Consider the following 19040-nt stretch of genomic DNA (forward strand, 5'->3'; position numbering starts at 1 on the left):
ATTTCTCTTCACCTTGTATGTCAAGAGTGAGCCTTAAAATACCAGTGTATCCCGCTCCACTTACACCACCTGATGTTGTCTCATGACAATATTGCCACACCTGAGTATACTCTCTAGGCTGGAGATCAGTGTCCCTCCAGCTCACCTACGCCCAGTACCAAGTGCCCTTTTAGCACTTCCCTTCCACAAATCCTGCTTTCTTCCACACAGCTCTTGCAGAAACTATTCTCCTCTCCAGCTCCTGTTTGTGCTCAGAAACCAGCTGTGAACCATTCAATGAAGGTAGATCTTTGTACGTTTAAAGGTATCTCATGTTTGCCATTATTTTAACTGGTAAGACCTCAAATAAAGCAAACTTTTATTTTGGATTTAGTTTTGATGAACAAAATTGAACTACAGGGAATAAGCATTAATGAAGAGCTCAGATATAAATGTCCTGGCATGTTTTTAATCTTTTAATTATACTTTGCATCTCAAGTACTTTTTAATAGGAAGTAAAATCCAGTTAATATACAGAAGCAGATTTCATAGATGTACATCAGAAAGATACTCTGAGCTCCACTTCTAGAAATACAAAGCAGACAGCATGAAGGTGTGGTATAGGTTGCCCAACTTCTTTAATTACAGTTAAACTCTAGTCCATTAAAAAAGGTAAGTATGATAAGGGACAAAAATAAGAGTGACAGAGTAAATGTAAAAAAGTTAATGCACAGGAAATAACATTTATTCTTGTGAGACTCTATAATACCTTTGGTGCCAGCCATCTAAATTCCTGCGAATACCAGTGGTTAATACCGGCAGAGATCTTTACCAGTGAACGCAGCCAAACAGAGAGCGGTCAGATACCTTCAAAGACCCATTCAACAAGCGGCCAGTGTCAAGGGAGGGATGAAGCTTTTCTCCTTTGATGTGCAGGCTTCTGAAATTGCACATTGAGCCTGGGTGGTCAAACTTCAAAGAGAAACATGATTCCTCATCCTATTCAGCTACTGCATTTTTCAGTGCTTTGCAGAATGCTAAACTTATTTTTATTAACATTCAACTTTTCATATTTAAATATTTTTTTAGCTTCTGAAATCAACTAGATTCGACAGTCTTTAAACGAAGTATACTCTGCATCCTGTAAAGAAAAAGGATCAACAATTCTCTGTAAATCAGCTGAACAATTAGCAAAGAAAAAAGTATTATGCTTCGGCTTGTTAGTACTCCATACCTGAATTGGGGTTTTTTTGAAGTTTAAAAAAGCAAAAGGATTTAAAGATATTTTAAATACTGCAGATATTTTTCTTATCTGCTAAGAGCACCTTTCAAATGTTACAAATAGAAACAAAATACCATTTTTTTTTTTCCATATCCTGTGTTAGTTTTGCAAACTTGGACTGTTTTTTCCAAATATGTGCATAGCTTTATTTTATACTCTAGATAAATTTTATCCCAATTTTCAGTAAAAAAATAGCAAAATAGGACAGCAAAATAGAGTATACACAAAATGCACCATAAAACTACTGTAGTGGTAATCTCAGGTGCTGTTTATGTCACAGATCAAATATGATTTAGTATGTTAAATTTATCTTGTACTTTGAAAGATTTTCTATGCAACCTCAAAACTCAGCTTAATGCATACTTTGAAGTGATTTATGACAGAGATTCATTAAGAAAAAGAGAAGTAAAAGACTATTTGGCACACATTTTAAGGCTTGGAGAAGTTGTCAGTATCCTTTATTCTAGCTTTCTGCAAAGGCAGAAAACAAGACTACGATGTCTGTATCAATCTTTCAAATTGTTGGGTTTATAGTGCATCTTTCAGAAGATAGCCAGTCTCAATTAAATGATCTAAGTTGATGCAGATGTCCCAGTAAGAAGTTATTCTTACAGTTTAAGAAAAGCCCTTTTAATATGAACTGTTATTTTCAGTTTTAACTTTGGTCGGATAACAGATGAAAGCAAATAACCCAAATCCCTTTTGTTAGAGAACCTGTTTATGAGCTTCTCTATAGTCCATCACTGTAAGGCAGTCTTCCATACCCTGACTCATCTCTGCACCTCTTTTCATAGAATCATAGAACCATTTTGGTTGGAAAAGACCATCAAGATCATCTAGTCCCACCATTAACCCAGCACTGCCAAGTCCACCACTAAACCACGTCCCTAAGCACCACATCTACTCATCTTTTAAACACCTCCAGGGATGGTGACTCCACCACTTCCCTGGGCAGCCTGTGCCAATGCTTGACAACTCTTTTGGTGAAGAAATTTTTCCTGATACCCAATCTAAACCTCCCCTGGCAGCTTTTCTTTCAGTTTCTTTCCCCCCAGCATTTTTATGGGCATTCAAATAGCTGTTTAACTTCCCACTTACTGCTTGGGTATTTCACGGTTAAAACATCCAGGGATCACAATCTCTTTAGCTATAAAGGTCACCTTGGGAAGTCACATTCTGTGCGTTATTTCTGGTACAGCAGCACTGGAACACTTAAGTGCTACAGTCACATTCTACCACCGATGCACTTCACGTCCAATGAATGTTATGATTACTGCTTAGTATTTCACAGTTCTTCAAAAATGTATCTATTTTTAAGCCCATGGTATTGCTGTAACTTCAAAATTACTTTGTATTTATCTTTCTTAGAGCAGTTACCACAAAAGCACGACTTTTTCCGAACTACCTAAACAAGAAAGTAACATTAAATAAATTAAAAATGTGTATCAACATTTTAAAGAAGGTTGCAGCAAGAGCATAGTGTGGAAATACATATTCTATGTAATCTAAAGGAGGTCTTTCACTAGAGGTCATGAAAGAAAGAATGCTCTAAACATTAGGATGAAAGAACTAGTTCAGTTTCTCATTCCTTCTTAACTCTCCGTGTTTGTGTGAACAATTCCCAGCATTGTTCTGTCCCAGTTTCTCACTTACACATGAGGGATAAAAACACTGCAATACTTATTACCTCACACAGCTCTAAGAAAAAAATACATTAGTGTTTTAAGTGCAAAAATACTACAGTAATAGAGCAACAAACATGCTACATCTATTTAATAAGAAATATCAACTCAGAAGCTCTTATTATACAACCGTGTATTTTATTACTAACAAAGACAGTGATAACAAAACTACCGAACACGTGTACAAAGTTACCCGTTTACAAACATGACTACAAGAATGAAGGGTACTTAGTGTGCATTTTCACAGGAGATTTTTCAGATCTTTCTCACTGTCCTCCTCAGCAGCAAGAATTCTGTATATTTTTAATGAGGAAATTATAAAAGAAATAGCATGTCCTATTTAAGGCAATAATTACAAATGCTAAAATGCAGATGCTGTATTATAAAGGTAAATACATTCCATTTTTAATACACCATGGATAAAACAACTTCAGCTTATCAGAACTGTAGTTCCTGTTGATTCAGCATTTACATGACCTTTGTACCATGCAATTTTGCTAGATTGTTCAAAGCATCACTATGAATGCTGCCCAAGTTGGAACACAGTAAGTTCACTGCATAATATCAAAATATTGAGAAATATTCTTATTAGTAATCAAATGCAAGATGATGATCAGTCTCACAAAATGCATTGATGTTTAGGTTTAGAAAACAGCAAAATCCCAGCTCCAAATTATCTCAAATAATAAATCACATTGACTTCACTGGAGCCAGGATTTCTTAAGAGCCAAATGATGAAATTCTTATCCATATCAGTAGTGCTTGCTTTTGAGAACCACCCTATCATAAGAAAGGCTGCACGTATTAAGGCCTTTTTGATTTAAAGAAAATATATTGCTGTAGCATATAGAAAATTAAGCTTTGTAGAAAAAGTATTAAGGTCTTCTTTTACGTAAATATATTGTTAAACAAGCCTGTATATTAATAACTCAAAAGTTTATTTTCTGCAGGATATTTCTCTACAGAATTTTTAAAAAAATTAAGTTACTTGCATAGAAACAATGTGAAACACACACTTTCACTGCAGCTCAGTAAAAAAACCCAAAGCGTCTACATCAGATTCTGACGCCATGCCCCCAGGGAGCTGATGTGTTTTCTTCTTTGGTACGATGCGCTGGAACACCACACCAGGAGGGGCTCCGAGAGGCATTTTTCTGAAGCAGTGCTGCATCTAATGCATCATCCCTGTAAGAGGATGCACAGATGTCTGACCAGTCTTGCCCCTAATGCACAGTGTGTCCTGCATGTTCTAGATAAAGGTACAGTCTCCTTTACTCAGAACTAAGTAACTTCGTCTGATCACAACAGGACCGTTGACTTTTTAGTAACACCTAACAGAAGCATGTTAACTTTACCAAGTTTGTACAATACATACAAAACAGTAGTTCTCAATATTGACCTTGCAGTTATTTACAAAATTCATTTTTATGTACAAAATAAATCACTATAATTCCAGATTCCCTTTCATTTTCAGTGTACAAGCTACCTTAACAGTGTTATAATTGATACCATCATGACACATAATTTAGAGAGTATTTATAAATTTGTGTATCCCTTAAGTGATACTGCTGTTTAAGACACAGTAAAAAAAAAAGTAACAAGTTTTGAAAAATATCAAAAGATGCAGATGTAACTTTTATGCCTTGAAAAGTAACAGTGCTTTCTAAGCATTATTTTAATGCAATTAATTACAAAGTATTCTTTATGTTTGGAATAATATTTGTTTCTCTCATCTTTTTCTTAAATTACTGCTAGTCAATCCAGCCACGTCCTACAGAACTTCAATTTCCATTATTCCTGAATAGGATTAAATATAGTACATTATTGCTAGCTGTCCCCACAACAAAACTTACATTTTTTAAGTGCAAAGCAAGATACGTGTGTTTTTTAATAAGGCACAGAATATCTGTTATTTCCAGTGTAACACAGAATTCGTATCAGTTTTATACGCTGAAAATGTTCATATAAAATTTCAGTCTTTCAAGGGTTTGAACTATTTCCTGAATCCAACTCTCTTCTGGTGTCTGAAGCTGAGTAGACAAGTAGTGATACAGACGCTGACTGTGAGACATCAGGTATTTGGGAACAGCTCCTTTGTAATAGAGGAGATTCAATAAAATCATTTTTAGGAGTTATTCTGTAAGTAATGAAAAATAAAACACAGGGAGTCAAATTTAAGCACAGTGTGTTAGACTGGAAAAAAAAAATTTTCAGCAATAAAATTATAATATATCTTAAGCTATATTTTAAAGAGAATGCAATATAGTTCTGTATACTTTTCTAAGCTTAGGGTCACCATTGTCCTTCTTCAGACTTGTCACCTCTCAAAATGATTGCACTGCAGCCAGAGATTTCTTGAGGGTCACTGTTCAGCAATACAAAAACATCCTATGAGCTAAGCTCCAACACTCAATGCTTCAAAGGAAAAGATGAATCCTAAAAAAATTATAAAATAGCCCATATGCTAAAGATACAGACTATTTCATATGGCCATGGAAGAATTACAGTACTCTTGACAGCTACTGAGGGTTAATTATATACTGAGAGCACACTGATTCTTCAGAGAAAGACAACATAGAAAACTTACAAAAATAGTGGTAATATACATAAAAAAGTAAAATATTGAGTTAAGGAACCTTACCTTCCTTCACCAACTCTCTTCATACTCTCAGCCAAGCTACTCATATCACAGGTGCTATCTGCTTTGTTTCTCTTTTCCACCTGATCCACGGTCAGTTTAGAACTAGGTAACATTTGATCTCCACTGTTTTCACCTTCCCCAACTCTTTGGGCTGATGTTCCGTCTGCCTCTGTCTCTTTCTCAGATGTCTCTGGAGAGGTTTTAATTTCTGCAACAGTTTCTTGGCTTAAGTAATCGTGATTACTGATTGCTACTGCAGAAGTTCCATGATTTGTTGTGCCACCCGTACTAGTCCCCATTGACTTCGAAATGACTTTCAATCTGTGTGAAGTTGATTTGTAGTGCTTCTTTTTATGTTTAACTTTGGAATTGTGCCTCAAGAAAAATTCGCATGATTCTTGCAGCACTCTTCGACTCTCACTGATTGGACTGAAAGAAAATACAAGCATGAAACTGAATGAAAAGGATAACCTTGAATATAATGTAATATAGCTTCATACACAAAAACATGAAAGAATAGCAACCAATGATGCAATCTGAGCTGGATGTTAATGAACGCGAGATAAAAAATATGTGAAAAGAGGAGAAAAAAAATTTTATCATAATGGCTCCAAAGTAATTATGTCTGTGGGACAATTAAACGAAGCAGATTTCTACATTTCTTACTTCTGAAAGTAGATCCAATGACTTCAGTAGATTAATCGTCTAAGAGAGGAAAGCAGGATTAGCTCATAAACAGCTGTATTACCAAATTAACTTTAGGTAGAGTAAACCTCGTTCAAGTGAAAAAAAGGGTAAGCATTATAAAATTGACTTCATTATTTTTAAATTCTTATAGCTCAAAGCAGTTAACATCTGAATCAAGAAAAATTATACAGGATATGGAAAAAGAGAGGAGAGGGAAATGAAGCTATAAGCTCACCATCAAGGAATGTAGATGTAAAATGAAAGGAGTTTAAGGACTGCTGCCTTGGGAAATTCAAAGAAATAAAAAGATCTAAAGACACAGTATAATTTATGAGTAACACAGATAATCTAAAAAGAAATAATCAAGGAATAAAAAAGAATGGAAAAAATGACAACTACAAGAAACAGAGACAACATTTATCATAGAATCATAGAATGGTTTGTGTTGGAAGGGACCTTAAGGATCATCTAGTTCCAACGCCCCTGCCATGGGGGGTTTAATCTGTTTAAATCCATAGACATAAATTTACCAAAATTAAGTAACAAAACTGAATTATTCTGTTTCAGAAAACAAATAAGGAACAGTACATTAATACAATAAAAGTGATACTAAGGAGGGTTCAATGAAAATTAATTTTAAAATAAGACAAGCCTGGCAGAGAAGAAAAGCAGAGGATGTTATTACTGCATGATAGTAAACACAGATAAGTACTGTGCCAAATAAAGTAGTCAGAACACATGAAAGGATTGAAGTTGATGGCTGAAATTATCTTCCCTCATTTGGAAACTAGAGATGTATTAGCCAATGCTAAACACAACATATGTCTTCTGCTCTATGAAGAGAGCAAGTCAGCAGAGGAAAGTATTTTCTGTCTTCTGAGAATGTTGTCAAAAAGTCATTTCATATGTAAAACTTCCACAGACTCCAATGGAATTTTGCTGATGCTCATATGCGGCATTTAGACTCTGAAAAAGAAAGGGCCTAAGGACAACATTTTGATTACCCGAGCTATAATTAAGAAACATGTCTGAAATCCAACTTATTTTAAAGTACACACTTTAAAAAACAGGAGTAAAAATTGTTCTTACTCTCTTTTGCGGTTTCTGTTGAAGAAATTGGCCCATTCAGAACAGGTCTTTTTACTTCCCACCCAGAAGACTGGCGATATGCCAACAATTAATGTCAGCAAATATTTCATCAGAAACAAAAATATTTCTGGTCTTGCTAGTGCCTTTGCCTAGAAGATAATGAAGTTTAATAAATGTAAAGAAGAAGATATACTTGTTGATTTATTTTTTAAATGCAGAAAATAAACAAACTGTGCAAAAGAAAGTTTCTCCTTATAGGTTTTCTTTGTTGAGGCTTGTACTGCAGACAAATGTTAGACATGTACAGTCAAGTCAGACATGGTTAATGTCTACGGCTCAATACACAGACAGGAGATTAGTCAGAAGGAAATATTTTTCTTTTAAATTGAAAGGAAAGGTAATTTGGGGGGGTAATAGTATTAGTAACCATGTTCTTCAGAGATAGTTTGTATGTATAAGATTTATCCCTTCAACTTAAAAGAAACAGTAAGTGGATGAGTTGGGAGTTAATCAGATTAGACAGCATCTTCAGGGAGCTGCAGGGCTACACAGTAGTTTTCTGTTTATTGCAAAATTAATCCACCTATTTGCAGAACAAGATCATAGGAGCTGAGACATTTAACTCAGTAAGAGATCATTATCTTCTGCTCCCATGCTGCAAATTTAATTTACATTACCTGGTTTATCTGCCAGTCCCATCTATGAAAGTCACTATTTTTGTTAGCCAGGTAACATTAGGTATTTAAACTGAACTTTGTTTTTATTTGGTTTTGATGTGGCCAATGTAATAAAAGTCCACAAGCTAGTTCAGGTAAGCCAAGGCTGAGCACACCACTTTAAGATACTCCATAGTTAGCACACGCTGTTTGTTATAGGGACGGATCCCATTAAGTATGTCTTTGTGTAACATTCCCTGTTGCTATTTACACTTTCCAATAGGTTAATTAAAGGCTGAGAATACACGCTCTTTCTGCCTTATTATGCCAAGCTGTTATATTTCAGCACTACAAAACAATGTTTTTTTTTTTAAAAAGGCATAAAAGACTTGTTTTCAACCTTGTATATTTTGGACCATTTAGGTTGATACAGAGCTCAGTGCAAAACTGACTGAAGACAAAGAGCACTTGTTAAGAACAGTAATGGAAGCAAAAATAACCAAGTCTGAGCTGTGCTACTCTCAGCTTACACTGACTTCAACGCAGAGGATATAGCAGATGTTTAAGAAAGTAGAAGGATCAAGCCTTATCATTCCATAATGCCTGTGTTTATATTCCCCTTTTTAATGATAGTTTATTGCAGTAAAAACATAGATGGTAAGCGCAAAGCAATGAAAGATGACATGAGACACCTGCATTTCTTTTAGTGATGGTGTCTTTTTATATTTGTTCTTAAGTGGAAAGAAACAAACCACAAATTACTTGCAATTGCAGGGAGTTTTATGTACTTAGAAGAGATTTAATCCAGAGTACTGAACATGGGCAGATTTACTTTAAAAGCCTTTCCAAGGAAGCTGTTTTGGTTTTGGGTTTTGTTTTTTTTTTTTTTAAGAGTCAGATGTTAAATACGAATACATCTGTAATTTAAAGTGCTGTTGGGTTGTTCTTTTTCTTTTCATTATTTTTTTTTGTTTGCTGTCTTTTTTAAAAAGATTTCTTCACATTACTGAAAATCAGCCTGTAAGTGACAACTATCGTGGAAAAAATATACTGGAAATTTGTTTTGTAATTTTAAGTGTTTTACAGTTCTACACTTTGAAGAAAAAAAAAAGATGAAAGTGATTTTAAATCTATGGTTATAAGCAACATTTTAAATCCAATTTAGACTCAATTTTCAAGAATCATTATTTCAGTTTCAACTGAAATTGATGAAAATTCACCTTAGGTACTTTGATACTGAGCTAAGCAGCCAAATACTGAACACAACTACTTTTAGGAATAGATACTGTGAAGAATGATCCTCCCCCCAACACAATCTGTAACATGAAGTTCAAATATTGTAAAGATTATACATTTTCCTTTAGACCTGTGAGTTAGAATTTAATTGCTGAGTGCTATCAATTTGATTAGTGAAAAACTTCAAAGCAAGAGTATGATACCACCAATTTCGACTTAAAAAGCAACTAATCACAGCATTTCTTGAAATGACCACTTAATGTGAAAATAATTTACTAATTGCACAGTAGACATGGTGATGCATAAGGGTTTTTGTTAATTAACTTTCCAGTATTATTTATAAAGGAAGCTGTTACTTACCTGGTAAGGACAAGGAATATGGTACTGGTCACAGTGGTCAAATACCCAAGTCGTTTCCCAGATTTTGCGGTTCACCAGTTCATAGACATAACATCCAAGAAGTGCTACAAGTGGCACCAAGTATAACCCACTAAAAACTCCAATTCGGATCATAAATTTCTTTAGCTTCTCCTGGTTTCTGCCATCATGCTGTATGACTTGCCGGACATGATTTAAAGAAATAATACCAGCTAACAGAAGAGAAAGACCAAAAAAAACACAAAGGCACAACGGCAAAAGCACAAAGTACAGAGAGGCATCCAGATCGTAGAGACCCACAAAACAAACTCCACTGATGTTATCCCCTTCAACTTTGTTCATTGCAAGGAGCATAATGGTTAGAAAACCAGGTATTCCCCATGCAACTGCATGGAACCACATGGCCTTTTGTGCAATAGCTTCACAGCTCCATTTTCTTCCCGCTGCAAGGAACCAAGTGATTGTAAGAATCACCCACCATATAGTTCCTGCCATAGTGAAAAAATACAAAACCATGAAAAGCACAGTACAGCCTTTGTTCTGGGAGCCAAGAACAACTGTTTCACCAATTTCTAACTTATCATCTGCCTCGTTACAGGCAGTTTTGTTCCCAAGTAAAAATCCAATAAAGTACATTAGAGAGACTATGCTGTAACAGACAGAATAATATATGATTGGCCTCTCTGGGTACCTAAACCTTTTAACATCAATCAGAAAAGTCAGGAACGTGAAAAGCGTAGCACAAAGACAAAAGATTGAAACTATTCCAATGAAGCTTTTTGCAACATCCAATTCATAATTTTTGAAGTACATATTGGGACATGGGGGTGCACACTGATCAATTCCTAGAAATTTGTAGCCTTGTCCATTGGTAGTGTGTAGGTGTCGTGGACACCAGAATCCATAATCCCTTCGGGTCTGGCCTGGGGTCTTCCAAGTTCCATGTACGTTTGCAGTTACAGCAGCAGTAGCAGGAACAGTCTCATCACAATTGACTAGTCTACATAAATAAACAGAAGAGGAAATATCTTAATACCCCTCATTCTCAACTATAATTATTTCTTAGAAAGATGAAAAAAGTCTGGTTCTCAGCCCTGTCTATGTTGTAGAGAATGCAAAATGTGCATTACATGAAAAAAATCAGGTGGCATTTTAAAAAACAGACTTCAAACATATTCAGTTTAGAAGACTATTCAAACAGCTATTTCACTGTTGTTTTATTGCTTATGAAACAGTACTCAAATTGCAATTGTTCTTTTAGAGTCTTAAATTCTACTAAACTTTTACATATATACATAAAAATATTTACAGTAGTTAGTTTTTTTTAAATCTGGATAACAATAGACTGTTGGAGACAGCAAACGACTTTGTCAAAATGCAAGCTTCAGTCAAGGAACAAACAAAGGCTGCTGACAGTATCTCGAATTAACTGATAACTAGTATATGATTATTATTGTATTTTTTTGTGTTACAGTGATATTTCATTGTCGACAACAATAAAACTACCTAACTGGAAAAAAACAAAAGCAGAAAAGATAAGCATTGTAAAAAATAATCACTATTTTAGGAGATTTTTTTCTAGCTCCATAATGTTCATTTAAAAATTGCTCAAGACTCCATTGCTTAAGGGTTTAATTGGGCACAATATATGATCTTTTTATATGTTCAATATAGTATTAGCAGTGTTTGACATATCTTTAAACTAGATTATGTAAGTATATCTCAAACAGGTAAGCATTACTCAAAATAGGATTTATATTTATATGCATTCTGAGTGTAAGCATATATATAAAAAGAACAAGTATAGCATTCTAGCTTTTAAAGTAAGATTGTTATCTCAAAATGTTCTTTGTCAAAATGCTATTATGAGTCCCTCAATGTCAGTTTGCAAGCTCAGCTTGAGCTAAAAAGCCATTCAGTTCTTTGTTTCTCTGCATTATCATGCTGTCCAAATAAATCCGGACTAATCACTAAGAAAACTGGTGCTGTAGCAGATTCTTTCATTAACCATGGGCTGCACCAGCATGCACGGGAACAGCGCAAACTTTATTCACCCATGTCTTAACAGGCTTTATGTATGTCTGTACGAATACAAGAGTGAATCCCAGGATTCCAGTTACTGCCCATCCTCACACCAGCTCCTCTTCCACAGGCTCCAGCAGTATCGCTGCTGTTTTAAGAACATCCTGCATTACATAGCTTCTCTGTATCAGCTAGCGGGCAGACATCATTCCACATATGAACAGAACAAGTTTATTTTCAGTAAATGCTAGCAATAATAGAATAATTTAAAGCTGCAGTGATTCCTGCCAAAATATAATTTGATTTAAAATGTCATTTGGAAGGTATATCAAATAACTGGATTTGCTTGTCATTATCCTAATTTTTCAAAACAATTCTTGAAGACATTTGCTGCGCTGAGTGGCACTACTGTTACACAGAAGCTCACACTAGATGGGAAAAGTTGATGCCTTCTCATTTTAAAACCCCGCAACTCTCAATTTTTCTGCAGAACAAAGGGAAATGGCATTAATGCCATCTGTCATATTTACTCTGATATGGATTTCTACCAAGGATCATGGCACAGGACTACTGTCCCAGCTCTCCCTCAGCCCTATCACGGATTAGCAATTGCATGGAGGTTAGAAAAATTATTTGAGTTTCCACTCTGTGCTCCTTTCCTGTACTTCTTGCCCTGACATGTTAAAAAAAAAAAAAAAACCAAACCGAAGCATCTGGCCTTAATAATTTATAAATATCTGCAGTTGAAGGTCAGAATCTCAAGAAGATTACCCTTGAGTGTTTTCAGTGGTTTCCATTTAATATATACAAACTCATCTTTTCCCCAAATGTAGTATTAACTGTCTTCTCTCTGGAACAGACACTTGACCAACTTTGAGGAAAAGGTGAAATTTTTAAAAAAAGATACTTTTGGCAAGCAGTACAAGAAAAGCAATAGAAGACTGAATTTGCACATTTAAGCAGTTAGGAGTAAGATAAGGCTTCTACTATTATTTAATGCTCTGTGTCCATTCAAATACAGAATATTTTCTATTTCATTATTTTATGAGCAATTACTTATAAAACCCCTGTCAAGTAAATATGATCATCCCTAGTTTACAGATCAGAAACCAAAGCAAAATCTATGCTGTAATGTTTAATATTTTAACCTGTAAGAAACTTAACAGTAAAAAGCTTATTTTTGCAGGGATCTGAATACTAAAAAGAACTACTGCAGAACTTTGTTGCAAAAAAAGTCACAAGCAGAAAATGCAGGTGATCATTTGAATAATAAAAAAGTTTTAATAAAATAATAGTCCTATGCATAAGTGCTGCAGGGTCACCAGTGATGGGGAAGCTACAGCAAGGTAATATTTAACACGCTGCCTCAGATTTTCAACTCTGTCTAGGTCAAATACGAAAATACCACCCCTACCACCTGACAATGTGAAAAATACCTGACCTGGCACATTCCAGCTCTTCAGGCCACGTGATTCCAAAAGTGTCCATCAACTGCTTACAGTCAGAATACACTTTCTCACAGAGGCTTCGACAAGGGTGAATCACGTGAACTTGCTCCAGGCAGGCAGGGACAAAGGCTTTGCACAGAAATGTGTGGATGTCTGGTGAACAGTGAAGATTCATAAGTGTAAGAAAAGGCTACAGGGAAGAAAAAGACTTTGGTTAGTAATTTTAAAAAGATAATTCAAGGCATCAAAACTAAACTTTCATCACTATGGCTCACACTTGTTTTCGTGTAGGTTTGAAAAGACACTAGAAGACAGTGTTTGTTCAGCAGCTGTGAAATAGCAAAACCCGGTGGCCTGAGCAGTGGGATCTTGACCAATCTGTAACTATTCAAACCTGATATTTCTTATTTGACAATATTAGAAATCTGAAAGGTATTATGAAAGCTCGAGATTTTTAAAAATAGGGTAAAAAAATTAAAGTTCCTATGTTTACCAGTCACGTCCTAAATAAGTGCCTTGATATTTTTAAAGGTGGTCTGTCCCTGTAGTTCTTGTTAAATTACATTTTCAGTCCTAAGTGGTGTGTTGCACTCTTCATCACCTTCCCTCGTGCTAGAGAGGTTTGGGTTTTTGGACTAATGATGTGCAAATATCAATATTCCTCATTTTTTAAACATTGCATTTCAAGATCTTAACATGACTGAGAATTTCTCTATCTGTATTACCAAGCACTAGGCAGTGAATAACTGGAAAACTCATAGAACGAAATTTAATGCAATTTTTTTCCCCCTCAATTCATTCAATCCATTATTCACAGATAAGCCTTTAAGGGGAAAAAAAAACCCAAAACAAACAACAAACAGCCTTCCTTCTCCACATTTTACCAACTTTATTATTAGGGAAAATTATTTTAGTTGAACTCCTACCATGTGTGCAAACTTCAGGGAAACCAGAAGTTGTCAGTCATTTTTGCAGCTGCTGCAAGGGCAGCTTATTGAAGGAAGCAAGCAAGGACACGCTAACAGCATCGCCAGGCACGCTCTTGTACTTCCACGTGGGCCGTATCTCTAAAGCGGCGGGGCCGACAGAAGGGAGTGGAGGTGCTGGGGGCTGTGTAAGCAGACCCTCGTGTTAGCAAGCACAGGCAGAAATAAAACTGAAGAATCAGCCACACGCCGGTTACCTGTCGGTGACTCTGGATGTGTGGGGACTAGATCACAGATCAGCCAGGGCCATATGGTGCCAGGCATTGCCAGTTCTGTTTACATACGCTGTTTGATGAAACGCTTCTTGTATTTCAGGAAAAAGGAATCTCTATCACACGTAAACAGTCAAATTCATGCATCAGCAAAGCTGAAACAATATTTAGAATCATAGAATCATCAAAACGATTCTATGATCGTTTTGCTGGAAAGGACCTTTAAGACCATCGAGTCCAACCGTTAACCCAGCACTACCAAGTCCACCACTAAACCATGTCCCTAAGCACCACATCTACACTTCTTTTAAATATCTCCAGGGATGGTGACTCCACCACTTCCCTGGGCAGCCTGTTCCAATGTTTGACAACCCTTTCAGTGAAGAAATTTCTCCTGATATCAAATCTAAACCTCCCCTGGTGCAACTTGAGGCTGTGTCCTCTTGTCCTACCGCTTGATACTTGGGAGAAGAGATTGACACCCACCTCGCTACAACCTCCCTTCAGGTAGCTGTAGAGAGCGATAAGGTCTCCCCTCAGCCTCCTTCTCTCCAGACTAAACAACCCGAGTTCCCTCAGCCGCTTCTCATAAGACTTGTGCTCCAAGCCCTGCAACACACTTCGAAATGTGCTCATAAATAGGGACACTGCACACAGTTTTTGAAGAAGGCAGACCTTTTACTAAAAGGAAGATTTTTATTTAGTAAGAATTCTGTTTAATTCTTTGCCATTAACAGGTCTGTATCTCAAATATTCAACCAATGACTGGTAAAGGAAGGATTAACTTCTGAGCCCAGAATAGCATCTTTATTTTTGTCAGCTTTTAAGTATCCCATAGCCCAAGAGCAAGTCTTACTAGTGAGCATGCAGTTCAAAAGGAAAGACGCTGATAAATAAATTTTCCCCTTCAAAATGGTATATCTACAAATCCTCAAAGGACCTCAATAATAAACATAGGAATGTGTGGGGTGGAGGGGGAAGGGAGAAGATAAGGGAGAGTAATAACAGAAAAACGCTTTATGAAAAACAAAAAAAATGTTGGCCCCATCCATCAGAATACTCCGTCTGCGTGCTGCATCTGCAGATGCCGTTACAGCAGGCGCACACAAGTCTGATCCCCCCCTCTGGATGTCTGCTCTGGAGCTGCCTGCACAGGAATCCAAGGCCTGAGAAGTATAACTCTGGTATAAAGTCCTCCAGTGCCATGAGTTGGATTATTTCCTAAATGCTACGCAGCTCCAAGTGAAAAAAAAAATAGTCAGGAGTTAACTCTAAATGAATTAAATTTCCTTTGCACAATTATGATGCTTGTTTTCTTTTCAATTAAATTTTATTTGCTCCAATGTTTAATTTATGTCAGCTCTGTTCTTCCTGGCACTTAGGATAAAATAAAGATAATAGCCTGGGTAGTCATATGAAACTCCTATAGAAATTCAGTTTACTTTTGAAATTAAGTCTTGTAGAAAGTCTTGATTGTTATGAATTCTTCCTTTTTATCACCCACAGTTCATCTCAGTTGATAAAAAATAGCATTAATTTTCTACACCAAGTTTTGGGGTGCCAGTCAAGAACTTTTGCAGACTGAGGTAAAACAGCAGTATTTTCTCTAGAAAGTCAGAATTTTTAAAAAAACAATATTTATACCTATGAAACCAACTTTACATAAAGAGATATTTTACTAGCTATTTTGATTAGCAACTGACAATTTTTAAATAGTATTTCCAACATAGCTAACAAGGCTACATATTGTAAGTTCGCTCCCTTGATACAGAAAATGAGTATAAAGAAAGCAAGGTCTGGTGAAGAAAGTTAGGACATAAAAATCAACCTTTACTATTCTAACAGAGCTTCTGTTATATGAAAATACTTAAAAGCTAAAATATCACCAGAAACACTACACAATAATACTGTATATTAGAGGCAGATAATGACAATCAAAAATTAAACGTTTGCAAGAGCTTTACTACAGCATGTTGTCATTGGCTAACTACAGTTGTTTAAAGAACATATTTTATTTAAATGCAAAACTACCTTAACAGATAAATACAAAAATGTAAAAGTTTAGGGAGAAGCTATGCTCAGCCTGTAATGTAATCAGAGTAGAAATCCAAGGACTTGGCTGCCAAAAGTAATTGTTCTTGCAATATTTCTTTCAGCTTGCTAAAAATATTTAGCTTTTAACACCTGAAAGTATGAACACAAGTTAAGAGCAGGAAGTTTGATGTTCTGAAAACAGAAACAGATGTTCTGAGTGAGACCAAATGTGCATTTAGCTGGCCACCCCATTCTCACCCTGCCTGGTAGCAAGGTGGGTATAATTAGACAAGCTGACATCCCTCCCAGTTTCCTGCAATCAATGGTTCAGGAAACCAGCTCCAGGTTATAACACTGTTGAAAAGATACCAACAGACCCCCCTTTCTTCCTAGAACACATCTAATCCCTTTTTCAACCATTTACACTTATACTCTTTGTGAAATACTACAACAGTAAGTTATATTGCATAATTTAATCAGGCACTGCCGAGAAAATACTGCATTTTATTTGCTTATTGTAACTCTTGCTTTTGCAACCTAGTTTATGTTTTGACAGTGAACAGATTACTCCCTACTTTTTCCATGCCATTTTGCCATCCTTATGCTTATGCTGTCTTTTACATATTATATTTATATATTAGCAAAATAATATTTTACATTTTGATTTCTACTGCTTTCATAATATACTTTGCCTTCTATTTGCTTTGACTACATTTGAACACTGACCTCACATATCCACAGAACTATCCACAGTGACAATGAAGACTCTCTTCTGAGTGTCAGTAACTAATATAATACCGTGCACATCTACTTGGATGAATAGTGGGGGTTATTTTTCCCTATATTCCTTACTCTGCATTTATCATCCCTAAATCTCACCTACCATTTTATTGTCCAATTGCATCTATCACAGACCTTTCTGCAACTCTTTAGTTAATTTTTTTTTTCTTAGCAAATTCATTATCCATCCCTCTTCCAGGTCATTTATGAGTTAGTTGTGTGTCGGAGGCTTCAGTACAGATGAGTAGGGGGAACCACTCCACTCATTTATTTGCTATAGCACCAAACTATCAGCTTAAGATTTCATACCGTACTTTGTGACAAAACATTTATTCCTACTTTTCTTCTTGTTCTTCAGGTACGCACTGGAAAAGCACGCTCCCGTTGGGTTACCAGCATAGTTGCTTTTAAAAACATAGGTTATGACCACGTCAAAGCCTTTTTGAAAACTGAAGTATAACATGCAGGCCAAGTCATCTCTTTCAACAAAGTTATTGAGTCCATCAAAAAAAACTCCAATAGATTTTACAAGCAATGATTTCCCTCAACCAAAAAAACTCCACAAAATATAAAACTTTGCCTCAAGCACACACAAACAGGATTTGTAAAATACAGATTTATTTTCAGAAACTGCCTACTTTTACCATTTAAGAATAGCAAAAAAGGTCGTGAATTGTGCCTGGAACTCTGCTAACAATTATGTACCTTTAAATGTGGGCTTCAATTCCAGCTAGCCAATTTGGAAATGTTTCATTACAGAAAATCATAGGTCTGCATTTCCTGACGGACAATAAAAGCAAAATCTCACCAAAACAAAAGTATTTGCTGCTCCTGCTGGATCGCCTGAAAGCACAAAGTGTCAAACCAAGATCACAAGCTCACTGAGAGTATGAATTGGTTGCTTCAAGGCTGCGTTATCCGGATCGTGGGTGTCCCAACCACCAACCCAAGTGGTTAGCTGGGTAACCTGCACACACGCATGTGTTGATGTCTTGAGCATCAAAGTTCAAGATTAAACCCACAGATTGATCAAGCCAGTGAATCTAGAATCTAGTACCACAGTCCTCTCCTCTTCCGGAAGGTCAGGGTGTGCAGGTGGCACAACCACATGAAAAGGCACTTGGCATATCTAGCATTAGCAACCACTGCCCTGTCACATGAAGGACAGAGACGAAAACCTGCAGATTTGGTGATGGAGTGAAAACAGGCTCTTTAAAAAAGAAGAATGGAGCCTCACAAAGCCAATACAAGTCCTAAAATACAAATTCTCATCTTCCTGCCAATGGGAAGCAAAACCCAGTAAATACGAGGCAAACTAGAACACACTAACAATCCACCAAAAAAACCTCCAACAAACTAATCACAACTGTAAAGCCAAAGATGATGTAGTCTGTAACAACAGAAGCGCTGCCTCAGGCAATAGCAGTGAAGAACTCAGGGCTGTGAAATGCAAACTTCCCACTGCGCTGTCAGTGGAGAGTATGAGAGGGGTATGTGCTCCTCCCAGAAACCTCCCAGTGCAAAATGGTCTGAACGGAACCCCATGAAGCATACAGGTACCTACTGTGGACTGTGAACATGATCAAACAATCAAAGGGAGTAGAGCATCGCCAGCCAGCGAGAGGAATATCCTCTGCTCTTAACAAAACACCAACACTTTACTTAGTAAATCCTGGATTCTTTACAAAGTATGTCTTTGCTGTAGTTTATCCAGAGGCAAAACGCCAGTCTATCTCAGAAACCCAGTTATGGTGTGGTCCTGCGAGTGAAAACAAAAGGCAGTGAGTACAGAATGAATGGCTAGGTGCAACCATGCTCTTAAACATGTTTTGCAAACAAGTAAATTGCAACCTAGAACTGTATGTGAATCTCGTGCTCAGCATGCTTCTCTGTTCTGTGCTTAGCAGGCCTACTAGTCCAAGACAACA

General features: G+C 36.4%; 1 protein-coding gene across 4 annotated transcripts in view; it reads right to left on the minus strand.

The window, feature by feature from the left end:
* Positions 1-3080: 3080 nt before the first annotated feature.
* The window catches only part of FZD6 (frizzled class receptor 6), a 36287-nt gene continuing 20327 nt past the window's right edge, over positions 3081-19040 (minus strand). For 3 of the 4 annotated variants that reach the window (XM_068396857.1, XM_068396859.1, XM_068396858.1), the window contains exons 3-7: positions 13094-13290; positions 9613-10630; positions 7361-7509; positions 5585-6013; positions 3081-5080 (exon numbers count right to left, since the gene is read on the minus strand). In XM_068396857.1, coding sequence (XP_068252958.1) covers positions 4924-5080; positions 5585-6013; positions 7361-7509; positions 9613-10630; positions 13094-13290 — 1950 coding nt within the window. In that variant the 3' untranslated portion in view covers positions 3081-4923. Of the gene's footprint in view, positions 5081-5225; positions 5309-5584; positions 6014-7360; positions 7510-9612; positions 10631-13093; positions 13291-19040 lie in introns of those variants that run through there. The other variant, XM_068396860.1, reaches the window with a different exon arrangement.

The sequence above is a fragment of the Nyctibius grandis genome, chromosome 3 (genome assembly GCF_013368605.1).
Source record: "Nyctibius grandis isolate bNycGra1 chromosome 3, bNycGra1.pri, whole genome shotgun sequence".
Taxonomy (NCBI): Eukaryota; Metazoa; Chordata; class Aves; order Nyctibiiformes; family Nyctibiidae; genus Nyctibius; species Nyctibius grandis.